At 42.7% G+C, this 12,589-nt stretch overlaps 1 protein-coding gene across 1 annotated transcript in view; it reads left to right on the top strand.

Moving 5' to 3' along the window:
- phip (PHIP subunit of CUL4-Ring ligase complex) overlaps positions 1–12,450 on the top strand; it is a 37,613-nt gene extending 25,163 nt beyond the window's left edge. Inside the window, exons 27-40 of the mRNA XM_084953925.1 lie at positions 354–436; positions 545–656; positions 1,766–1,827; positions 1,932–2,087; positions 4,611–4,731; positions 4,807–4,932; positions 5,163–5,238; positions 5,435–5,494; positions 5,597–5,749; positions 6,248–6,400; positions 6,506–6,717; positions 6,823–7,067; positions 7,410–7,553; positions 7,640–12,450. Coding sequence (XP_084810051.1) covers positions 354–436; positions 545–656; positions 1,766–1,827; positions 1,932–2,087; positions 4,611–4,731; positions 4,807–4,932; positions 5,163–5,238; positions 5,435–5,494; positions 5,597–5,749; positions 6,248–6,400; positions 6,506–6,717; positions 6,823–7,067; positions 7,410–7,553; positions 7,640–8,343 — 2,407 coding nt within the window. The 3' untranslated portion in view covers positions 8,344–12,450. The remainder of the gene's footprint in view (positions 1–353; positions 437–544; positions 657–1,765; positions 1,828–1,931; positions 2,088–4,610; positions 4,732–4,806; positions 4,933–5,162; positions 5,239–5,434; positions 5,495–5,596; positions 5,750–6,247; positions 6,401–6,505; positions 6,718–6,822; positions 7,068–7,409; positions 7,554–7,639) is intronic.
- The last annotated feature ends 139 nt before the right edge of the window (positions 12,451–12,589 follow it).

The following is a 12,589-nucleotide window of genomic DNA, read 5'->3' as shown; positions in this document are numbered from 1 at the left end:
CTAAAATCATCTGTGGAATAACTGCTGTTGTAAAAGAGTTTGTGCATAGGTGTAAAAAGACTGCAATATATGCCAAACATGCCGACGTCATTAATCTTTCTAAAACCGTTCACTACGGGACTCGTGTCTTATATGATGTTATATGGTCTCTCTTCAACTTTGCAACATGGCAGCTGAATGTTTCTTTGAAGTCATTTATAAAACTCACATTTCAGCAAGGTTTCATATCTTTACACAAGACAAGAGGTTATTCATAAAAACACTGACTCCAGTAATATTTCCTGACAGCAGATAGCATATACTTTATGCATATAGAAATGAACTGCTACTACAAATCTCTTGACTACTTGCAGGTACCACGACATGCCTGATGTAATCGACTTCTTGGTGTTGCGGCAGCAGTTTGACAACGGCAGAAAAAGGCAGTGGCGCATAGGTCAGTTTTACCTTTGCAGTGCGACTTCACTCAAATATAAATGATATCGTATATGACATTCATTTTCTTTTTTGCAGAGTTCTCTGTAGTAATGTGATGTCTCCATAGGTGACAGGTTTCGGTCAGTGATCGATGATGCCTGGTGGTTTGGGACCATTGAGAGCCAGGAGCCCTACCAGTCCCAGTATCCTGACAGCTTGTTCCAATGCTACAATGTCTGGTATGACCACAGCTTGGATTTGCTCTGTTCTCAGGAGGGTTGCACTTCTTTTTGGCATAACAGCAAATCCGTTGCATTTGCATTAGGTAGGACTGTCTTGCATCGGCAAGACTGCAAGACAGTCTATATAAGAACAAAAATGTGCACAGGCAGAGATGCATACAGAAACAAAGAAATTAGATCAAAGGAATGACGCAAACAAGACCAACATGAATCACATTCAAAAGAACTCGCTGGTGATGGTGAGGAAAAGGAAGTAAAGAGGAGCAAAGTGTCACATTGACTGTTATCAGATTCAAAGGTGATGATGACAGTCACTACATACTTGACGTGTTTTTCCTCTGAATGCCAGAAATATCTCTGAGACGCTGAAACAATGGGTTAGAAAGCCAAAGTATAGATAATCACCACCAGACAGTTTCTACTAGACTCCACTACAGTCATGTACAACAATGGCATACGATAACGTAGACGAGGCATACTTGATAGAGCTGGTGCCACCTCTTAGTGACACCATGAAACTTCCCCCAAAAATTGCACGCTATGACTCAGAGAAATTTCAACCAGGATTTTTTTTTGGTCTTCTTTGTTTTCTTTGATGTTGGCTGTTGCAAAAGTGTGAAACCCTCGAATCAGTTCCCACTTTGTCTACTGTCCAGTTGGTCTCCTGGTACAAAAAGATAATAGTGAATACTATTATTTAACGATTTCAAGTTCTTACATCCTGAAACACCAACAGAATATTTGTCATTAAAATATTCCCATTAACACTTAACAGGAATTTACTTGCTTGGACAAACTGGGACAGATAGCTGCTTGTGATTATGCTGCATCTCCCTCGCTATTGCACGAAACACCTCGTGGTTTGGAAAAACTTTAAAAATACCTTTTGCATTGCTGTGACTTTACAGTTTGAAGCACTGATACATATATTGTATGTTTACTGAGCGCTTCGCCATCAAACATTATTTGAAACCTTGTTAAAGAATGAAGCGGTATGCTCAATTCTACATGCCGACTTTGTAAAATACAAAAGAACTAGCAAAATAGTAAGATTACAATGTGATGATGATGATGATGATGATAATCCAACCCTGTTTCCCATCCAGCTGGGATAATGGAGACACAGAGAAGATGAGTCCTTGGGATATGGAACCCATCCCTGATGATGGTAGGAATCTGAAATGCGGTGCTCATCTGAAAAACAACAAAGAACTCATTCCTTCAGTTTTAACAGCTTGCAGTTGTGACAGTTTTGTCCTTATGTCTTTGCAGCCACGTTTCCAGATGAGCTGGGCCAGAGTGTTCCGCTCATCGAGGAGGAGCAGAAGGAGCTGCTGTACGTTCCCCTGGACGGTGAATGGGGCTGCCGCACACGCGCCGAGGAGTGCGAACGCATCATCAAAGCCATCGACCAGCTCTGCACGCTCGGTATGATGTCACAAAGCGCCCGTTAACATTAGCCACGTAAGCGGTGATATGAAGTTCCGCCATGAGGGCGCATTTCTTGTAAGGTAGCAGCTGGATGACTCTTCCCAGTGTGAGTCACCACTCTTAGCCCATGAGTCAGATGAACCAGCCAGGGGCCAGGATCATATGGTCAAAGGAGTAAGCTGCTAACACAGTGAACTAAATGTTAAGGTGCTTTCATGAATTCCCGTTAAGTGATGTAATGACACATTAGGAACAGACTGAAGGCCTGCTAGTGGAAGAAAGATGGTGTGATGGCTCCCTCTAGTGACAGTTTGGGGATTAGACACAGATTCACACACAAGCTCTCACTGCACAGCACACTTGGCCTCAGATTTACTTAGCAGGGCAAATTGGTGTGATGCTGAAGCTGCAAGTATGTGGGAGTGGCAGGTTATATGGCTAATTTATGAACACACAGTCAGCCAGCCCATCCTGCTATATTGATTATAACATATCTATATAAGTCTGTATTCATGTCTTCCTTAACCCTTTAAGACCTACCATAGAACCAAGTGCGCCAGAGCTTATATTATATTTTTACATGCTGTAGTGCCATTTTTGGGAGCATTTCAAGTTGATATACATCAATACAACCATTATAGCCCAAATTTTAATAATATGTATGCATTAAGTGCATAGTAATTACATAAATTGCAAAAAGGTGCAATAAACTACAAAAAAATTGAAAATCGTTTTTGTTTTTTTAACATCTATTTCTAGTTAGAGAAATTTAAGAAGCTTATCCCTCAAAACTGTAAATACAAAAAAGTTGCACAAAATAGTTTCCCACCACAGGAAATTTATTTTAAGTGTCTTCATAGTTTTATTTTTGAAATACACCAATTTTTATATACTGCAGGAAAAACGAAAAGAAATCTTACAATGCAAATTTGCAAAAAAAAACAGCATATGCATCAAAATAAACTATTTCCAGCAGGGCAATATGAGTCCTAAGCATCCCAGAAACGACACAGAAAGTCATAAAGTCAAACATAACTTTTAAAAACACCAGTATAGGCTCATAAGGCCCTGATGGTAAGCCCGCTCCGACCGGCTTTAAAGGGTTAATCGGTGTGCCAATTTAAACGAAACTTTGCACAAACATCGTTTCACAAACAACGATTATTAACATCTATATGTTTAAAAAAAATCTAAATCTGTCCCAATTCTTTTGATTTTCATTTATATTACATTTATTGAAATGCAATGTTACATTCTCCATTTGTGTTTGTGTCACGTGTCACATTCAATATACGTATGTACAACGTACGACTCTGCTAAATATGAAATAAAGACTTGGTACTTTTAAATAATGACCAATGCAATCTACCAAAAGCGGCGCAAATTTGCATGTCAACTGGGTTTTGATATGAGGGCAATGGACTGTGTTAGAAACGAGCGGGCTCCGAGGGGTCTTGGAAGTCGATTGAGTCGTTCTCAGAGTAAATCAAAGAGCTTGGGTTGTGTCCAGGATTCATCCAGAGCAGGGCTGCTTTATAAAGAATGATTCCACCATATAAACCTGTGCAGTCAAATCATTAACATGGGGATCAGCAGGGATCAGGTTCCAATCATGTTAATGAACTTGCTGCAGCTGCACCACATCTATAAATGGTCACGTTGCTCTTTTTTTCTGTAAGAATACACACATTACTACTCACTACTACACACATACTAACACTAAACATCGTTGTACTACTAGACATTTCAAAGTTTTCTATAACTGATCCTATTATAGAGCGATAAAAAAAGTAAAATGCATAAAAATAACGTATCTTGTTGCAGAGCTCCGTGTGCGCGCTGAGTGAAATGAGCAAAGAGCCCATGGTTCACTATCAGGAATGTTTTCCAGTTATGCTAAAGGGCCTCCTCACCTCTTAGCTCCATCCAGTGACAAAGTTAAACAGAGATATGAGGATGAGATGAAAGGGTGCAGGAAGCAAAGATGCCAAAAGAGAGAGATTTTGTTCCCTAACAGTGTTAAATGGAGCTAACACGTGGTATTTATATGTAATAAATGATAAAAGGAGCCAGCCATCTTCAAAGTGCATTTGAGGGACAGAAACATCCTCCATGATGGTCCGATAGGTGAAAGGAAATGAAGAGAAATAAGTAATCATAATGAAGAGCAGACTGTTTTTTGCAGAACAGGATTTTTATCAAATACTTTCCTCCATTGGAAACATCTAAATTAAGACAGGGATGTTCAGAATAGCTGCAGAAAGAAAAACAGGATAAAAGTGTTTGCATTGCTGTTGCAGGGCTTCTTTTGTTGGAAAGGAATCAAAATCAATTTCAGCAAATGGATTAAAGAAACACATGCACACCATCCTGCCATAGAAAATAAATCAGTTCGTGTTTTTCTATGTTATGTTTAAACTGATTTAATTCCTCATAATACCAAATGTGGTATTAGTGTGTGCACCACTAATATAACTCATGTGTATTTCTCTTATCACGTACTTACTTCAACAAACAAAGATGTTGCAGCACCGTTTGCCTTCCCAGTGGACCTGCAGGCGTACCCCACGTACTGCACAGTAGTGGCCTACGTCACTGACCTCAGCACTATACGCCAAAGGCTGGTGAACCGCTTCTACAGGTGCGTCCTCTCGGGTTATCAGATACAGAGCGTGTGTGAAAGAGACTGACCGTAACAGCTGCGTTTTCCTTTCAGGCGGCTCTCCTCTCTGATGTGGGAGGTTCGCTACATAGAACACAACGCCCAGACGTTCAACGAGCCGGGGTCATTCATCGTCACCACCGCCAAGTTTGTCTCTGACCTCATGCTGCAGTTCATTAAGTGAGCACATTTAATGTCGAGCGTTACTAAATCACAGTTACGTGATGTTAAAATAATCATCTGAAATGTCCTCCTTACTCATCAGTGAATGTTTCATTCCCCACAGCTTTCCCAACAGCTGCAACAGTCGACTTTTTGGGTTTAATAATTTGACATGAATATTTTTAAGATCATTGACCCTGTCCTATCACAGAGGAATAACTCCTGATTCCTCCTCATTTCTTCCACAGGGACCAAAGTCTGACAGACATCATGCCCCTCTATAAAACTATGAAGAAGGCGACCTTCTCTGACTCTGAAGATGAGGTGTGTGTGACTGTCCGTATGCATGTTTACACTGCATTCATTCACACGATGATCCGGGCACGTTAAGCGGAAAGCTTTGAAAACAGACATTAATCCTGCTTTTTTACCTTCTTTTTTTAAATTATTGAGCTAAAAAATATAATTAATTAAGCTGACAGAGAAACATGTTCGATTATTTTTCTTTTATCCTTTTTAGGATGACGAGGAAGAGGACGAAGATACTAATACTCCTGGAACATCCACACGGAACCACAAGGTAACATATGTAACAGATTCACACGAGCGGATACAGTGTCAGTGTCGAAGCAGGTTCAGTATCAGAAATGGCAGTTTACTGTTTTTTTACTAATTCCCACAGGCCCGTCGACCCATGCAGCGCCAGCTGCGAGCTCGACCTCATTCGTACGACCCTCACGCGTGGAAGGGACGCTGCAAAGAGCTGCTGGATCTCATCTTTCAATGTGAAGACTCTGAGCCCTTCAGAGAACCTGTAGACCTACAAGAGTACCCGGTAACTATGCAACAAACCTCTCGCTTTTTGTGTTATGTGTGGTGCATACCTGCGAGCTCAGAATCAAACTCAACTCTCTGGAACTGATCTAAATTTTTAGCTCCTTGTAAATTTCCATCACAATCACATTGATTTGTGTTTTCAGTTACCCTATTTGGTCCTTGAATCGCACAGTCTGGGGCACAAGTGGCTCCAGTTCAGTTATGAGGAGTTGCTGTTTGAGGCAAATGCCTCTTCATTCATGTTGTGAAGGAGATGATGTGAACAGACTCACAGCTTCAGTGGCCTTGAGTTCTTTTCAAAAGAAGAAGGGTGCAGTTCTTTCACTTCTGCTTTAGTTTTTTTTCCTTTTCAGCTCATTGACAGTAAAAACTTCAAACCTCTCTATTCTCTCACTTCTTTCCCATTTCTGTCTCTCTCTCTCTCTTCCTTCTGTCATCTTTTGAAAACAATTCAATGAAAGATGAAATATCCCAACTGTCCCTCTGCTTCTTCAAGGACTACCTGCAAATAGTTGAATCACCGATGGACTTTGGCACTGTTCTCAACACGCTGACGGAAGGAAAGTACCAGTCTCCCATCGAGCTCTGCAAGGATGTCAGGCTCATTTTTAGTAATTCCAAAGCTTACACGCCCAGTAAGAAGTCTCGGGTGAGGGTCACAAACACACACATTTACAGCTCATTATGCCTATAATATAGATTTTATGGGTCCATAAAATTAAATCCTCAAATTATTATTTTTTAACTTCTTCAGATTTATAGTATGAGCCTAAGGCTTTCTGCCCTGTTTGAGGAGCATATCAGCCCCATCCTGGCTGACTACAAAGCCATCCACGGCCTGACTGATAAAGTGACCAAACAAGGCACCGACAGACAGACACGACACACTACAGACAGACAGACACGGCACGTAATGAAGAGGAGGAGGAGGAGAAGCGAATCTCCTGCAAGCAGCACCGCGTCCAGGTAGATGAAATCCCCCCCTCACTGGGACTAACTTTCTCTGCAGCTTTAAATATATATTTTTTTAACCCGATGTCACACTCGGTTACTCTTTGATTTCATTTCTAGCCCAGAGAGGAAGAGACGCGTATCGTCCAGAGTGAACGCAAAGAAGGAGCCTTCGCCTGTCCCTTCACGACCCTCCTCTCTGAGGCAGAGCATCCCCGTCAAGCAGCAGCCGCCTCAGATGGTCAACGGCAAAGCAGAAACGCCAGCTCCAGGACGCACGCGTAGCGCTGCGCGCCATACTACACACTCACTACCTTCCTCATCCTCATCACATAACGTCACGAACAGCACGCCGAGCACAACAGGTATCATCACAGACGTGTTCAATAAATACGATAACGCTCCAGGAAGTCACTGCAGCAGGCAAAGGAGCAGTCGGCCACAGCATGTTGCTGTTACATTTTGGTTTTTATACACACACAACATAAGTTTGTGAGTCAGAGTCGCTGACAGTCACCTTTTGTTACCTTTGGACAAAGCTAGGCTAACTATACGCTGCCTGTTTTTCAGCCTTTATGCTAAGCTATGCTAACCAAAGTGATGTTGATTTTCTTATCTGATGCTGGACAAGAAAGCACACTACATCTCCTCGCCTGTTACCTAGCCTGACTGTTTATTTCCTTCTTCTATCTCCTTCTCATTAACAGAGTCGACTCGCTCGTTGCGGGCTCATAACTCTGTGCCAGCTTCGTCATCACCAGCTCCTGAGAAGGTGACACCTTCCCAACCCACAGAGAGTAGCAGCGGAAGCACTCGACGGAAACTCAGGACACCTGTTCGACACACACCAGGTAAGAGATCACGTCACAGTGAAGTGACCGTGTAAAGCAAAGGATCAGGACGTAAACATTTACGTTTCTGTTCTTTTCCATCTCAGGCTCTCCTGGCAGCACTTCATCTCATAGCACAGTCCACCTGAATGGCCACGGTAGTCATGTGACCCTAGGTGTGGGAAGAAGGGGGAGGAAGTCGAGAATAGAGCCGCCAGTGAGTCCACCAGAGGTCTCAACCCCGGCCAGCCCTTCAAGACCGCGAGGTCGCCCACCTGGCAAGAAGAGAGGCAGGAAGAGCAAGCAGGAGGCGGAGGACACAAGACAGAGCGGCAGCCGCAGGAGCTTCACCCCTGACGACGAGGTCGACCCGTCTACAGGCGACGAAGGCGGCATGTCTTCTGCACAGGAAGTGTTGTCGGACTCTGGCATGGCGTCGACGCCGAGACGGCGTGGCCGGCCCCGAGTGGTGAGAATCGAGGAACCTGCTCCTCCTCCTGAGTCACCGGAGCCCTCGCCACTGAGGAGGAGCAGCAGAAGGGCCAACGAAGAGGGCACGCCTCCGCTCCAGACCCAACGACCCAGCCGGAAAGAACCTCCTAAGGAGGAGGAGGAGGCAGGCGACGAGGCAGGAGGGTCCATGCGCACACGTAACCAAGGTCGACGGTCAGCCTGGTACATGGAGGAGGACTCCGAGGAGGAGCAGAGGCAGCTGCTGTTTGAGGACTCATCAATAACCTTTGGCACCTCCTCAAAAGGGCGTGTCCGCAAACTGACAGAGAAAGCCAAAGCCAACCTGATAGGCTGGTAACAGAGGAGCCACGCAGGCTGGGACATGTTCGCTCGTGCGTTGGAGGACTGGGAGGGCGGAGTGGAGGAAGTCACGCTTAGCGGTGTATGCATTTGTGTGTGCGTATGTGTGCGTACATCCATGGAGTCGCTGGTTCAGCTGCTGCTATTTGAAGCTGAGGAGTGCAAAGAGTTACCAGCCCACTCCTTGTCGCTGCCCCCCCCCCCCCCCACCTTCCTCTCTTGCCCAGTAAGCACATCTGTACGACATCCGATGGCATGTTCGCGCGTTCCAGCTCCTCCTACATTATTGATCCATGTTGGATCCCGCAGGAGCGCGAATCACAGAGCCTCATGTCGACGGTGTTGTGACTCCTCTCTTGTGAACCACTCTGTCTCCTTCTGACCTTGTACACAGTTTGGTGTCAGATTGGGTAAAGTTGTTGGTAGTTGGAGACTTTTAGTACTTGAAAAAAAAAATCACGAGGAGGCCAGATGTATCTTATCTAACTTTTACTATTTTTGAGGACTTTTCAAGCGTCTCCGCCGGACAGATGGAAGATGCCCACGGAGCTGAACGCGGTAATGGACGACGGGACCGCTGGCCTAACAACGTCCTTTGCCCGCTTCCCCCTCTCTCCCTCCCTTCCTCATTGTTCCCAGTCTTTTTTTATACAACCTGCTCTCTGCTTTTTCTAAGATTTGTACGTGATCACTGCTCTCTGTTTTGGAAGTCTTACACGTTGGCTGACCTATCTGTCTGCGCTAAAATACCAAATGGTGTACCTTTTCGGAGGTACTGTAGATCTGTAGGTTTTGTTTACTATTGATGTGTGTGGGTGTTTTTTCTTTTCCTTTCTTTTCTCTTTGCATGTTATTAGAAAGAGGAAGCAACTTTTTTTTCCTTTTCCTGATGCTGTTTTTACTGTGTTGAGGAGGAGAAAAAGGATGCATGGGTGAAAAGGGTCATTTATGTCTCTCTAGTTCATGTTTCAAAGCGTCCTCAACATTAGCAATACCTTGTGCCTTTATGTCTTTTGTATGGGTGTGTGCGTGCATGTAGGTGTATGCGTGCTTGGCTTCTGCCCTGCAAAGTACATGTGCCTGTTTGTGTACGAACTTAGTTGTGACTATGCGGGTAATTGAAGGAATGTGTGTATGTTTTTTCGTTTGTTTGTTTTTTTAATAACACAACTGAGCGTGTCATTTCAGCGTGCAAACAGTGGCATACAGTTTGATCGTTGTGAAAACCTCTCAAAGAAATGTATTTATAGCAGCTGAAAAGAAATTTACTGTTGTTGTAAGCATACCATTACTCATGTCGATATATTATCCTATAACCAACCTATTGTCAGTTTATACCTAAGGTACAGAGGGGTGGAGCTTCGGGTGACTAGCTTTGAGATGCACTTACCAGAGACCGGTTATCAATGCAGTCTTAGGGAGTAACCATGTGTATTTTAAAATCTTTAAACATATAAAGTTTTAAAGTGTCGATATGTTTCCACGGTGACTCCAAACTTGTACGCGCACACATAGACACACGCAAATCTGTCTCGCATGTTCTAGCACTTTCTCACGCCTGCTGCAAACAGGAAGGAGACGGATCAAACTGGCATCGGACTGAATTTGAACTGAAAGCAAACCGGAGAAAGAGACAAGTCTTACCTTCATCTTTCTGATTGTGTGCCTTTGCTACTCTGGCATATTGAATCCTTGGTTTCTCCTCTTTGGGGCCTTTATTTTTTTAGTGTTTGTTATCGTTTCGGATCTCCCGGTCCCGCTCGTCACTGGGTTCAGAGAAACTGGACTTCGGGGAGCGGACTAGACCTGACAGGCTCGTGAGGAAAATAATGAAAAGACCGAAACATTAACATTTTGACAGGGGACAAACATATTATGTCACTCTTTGTACACACAGGTGAGAGTTTATAAAGATGGGTTTTGTTTTTTTTGTGGGGGTTTTTCTGTTTTGTTTGGGGTTTTTTCCCCACAGCACGGAGTGAGTGAATGCCAGAATCCATGAGTTTCCACTCGTGTTGCAGGACTGACTGGACGGAACTGGATGGTAGCATCAATATACACCTGGTTCTTTTCATAGGTCTCGTCACATATTACTAAACATATATCTCATCTGTTCATCTTTATTGTCAATGTCTTTTTGTTGTTGTTATGGATTTGTCAATGCCAAATTCTGTCTTTGGGCACTGAAGTTGTAGAACATGGCTTTTGAATGTGTTTTATTTTCTAAAGAGATTTTATTGTCTCCATCGTGAGTGTGTTGAGCTGTTTTACATATGACGCGTTGGCTGTTTTCTGTTTGTGTCCCTGCCATAAAGGACGATATACCAGTGGCCGCATATGTGAAGATGGGTTTTTTATCCCCTGCCACACCTATTTCAGATGTTCTGGTGGTTCATAATTGCTTTGTTTATGCTGTGTTTGTGAAGAGTTTCATTCAAAAATTGCCTAAAAACACTGACACTATCCTCCACAAATGACATGAAAATTAATTTTATTCTTGAGCTTTCAAGGTTATATTTGCCTTTGATAATATTTATGTTGTGGAGAAACTTTATTGTAATAATTCATGGCTTTAATAAAAAAAAAAAAACCACTCTAAAAACTCTTCAGAAACACAAAGATTTAAAGATTTTTATCATGTGATGAAAGCAGAGATAGGCTTGCTTTGACCCAGGATTTTCAAATTTGAGGTATGACTTTATTTTTAAAGGGGACCTTTTACTCTGACGTCCATGCCCATGTATTCTGTTGTAATGGACTCCATTACAATAGTTTTGCCTAATTCACAGTTCAGAATTATCCTTTTTACCTTCTACTGGACCTTGGTGTAGTTCTAGTTGATCCAGTGTCTTAAACAAGCTCTCCCTCTGCTGTTATGCCAGCTTTCCTTTTATTGTGTGGCTCCCGCAAACAAACAATCTGTGGGCGGAGCTTCTGTGCTCAAATGACCGTATAAGGAGGTGTCGGCTTTCGCTGACATCATACAGAGCCAAGAAATGAAAAAAACTTTTGGAAACAAAGTGTTTAGCCTGAGCTTCTGGCTCAGATGGGCCACCATAACATATCCTGATGTCATTAATTGAATCGGCACCATTATAACAGTATATAAATATATCAGAAAATAAGAAGTTTAATAGATCCCCGTTAATGTGTTTACATGAGCCAGCTGAAAAATAAACAGTACTCCAGAACTACATGGGACTGTGAGATATCGGTTACACGGCCATATTAAATTAGGAACTACTGGTGTGCTACATAGCCATTTAATCCCCATGCAATAAGGTGATGGGTAAGGATACTGCATATTTTTTCCCATCTATTTTTTTTTCTTCACTGAAATACAGTCAAAGTGGGAATGCAGTGGGTATCAGATGTGGTTATTTCTGCTGTGACACCCTGTTCATCAGATCATCACACTACCTGTACTCATCACGGGTCAAAGTAGATGCGCTGATATAGCGTAGCTGGTCATATTACCTTAACCGTGGTAGGTCAATGTGTGCAACCTAATCATTTTAAAGGGGCCTTAAAAAGAACTCACTGGTGTATAAGCAAGACTTTGGGTGTTAAGCCATTCAAACAGACATCACACACATCTGTATCCAGCTCTTTATACGGTGGAGGTATATATGCCGTTAGGTTTTCAGATTCTAATGTAAGATAGTGGTGTTACTGGTTCAGAGCAGCACCTCTACCTTGACGCTACATTTCAGAGCTCATGTAAACATTCACACTGGCCTGTGCTAATGTGTGGCAGAGCTGTGCTGTTTTGGCATCACAGTCTTTGGTTAATGGTCACTGTGTGTGTGTGTGTGTGTGTGTGTGTGTGTGTGTGTGTGAGAGAGAGAGAAGGGGCTTCATGTTAGCCACCAGGAAGAATTTTGGGTATGTTTTCAGAAGAGGAGGGGAAGGGGTCTTTTTCATGTGAATTGATGAGGTCGTCTTTGTTAGTTTGGATACTTTTTTTTTTAATATAAATATATATATAAAGGAATTAATGCAAAAAAAGAAGCATAAGGCTAGAATGTATGTGTAGGGGAGTACTGCTGTCCTGTTAGTTCATACCAATATTTTAAGTGAATAAAAAGTTGTGTTTCCATATTCACTTTTAATGCTTGTTGCTTCTTTTTTGTATAAAGATAAAATAATAATAATGATAATGAACAAACACTATTCCATTGACGCTCGAGCTGTAGGTGGGAAATGAGGTGCAGAAAAATGAACAACACTCCCACCTAGCGTTG

This window comes from Perissodus microlepis, chromosome 15 (genome assembly GCF_051167445.1).
Source record: "Perissodus microlepis isolate ML-2025 ecotype Zambia chromosome 15, ASM5116744v1, whole genome shotgun sequence".
Taxonomy (NCBI): Eukaryota; Metazoa; Chordata; class Actinopteri; order Cichliformes; family Cichlidae; genus Perissodus; species Perissodus microlepis.
The sequence above is the reverse complement of the archived record's forward strand: the minus strand, read 5'-3'. Positions and strand labels throughout refer to the sequence as shown.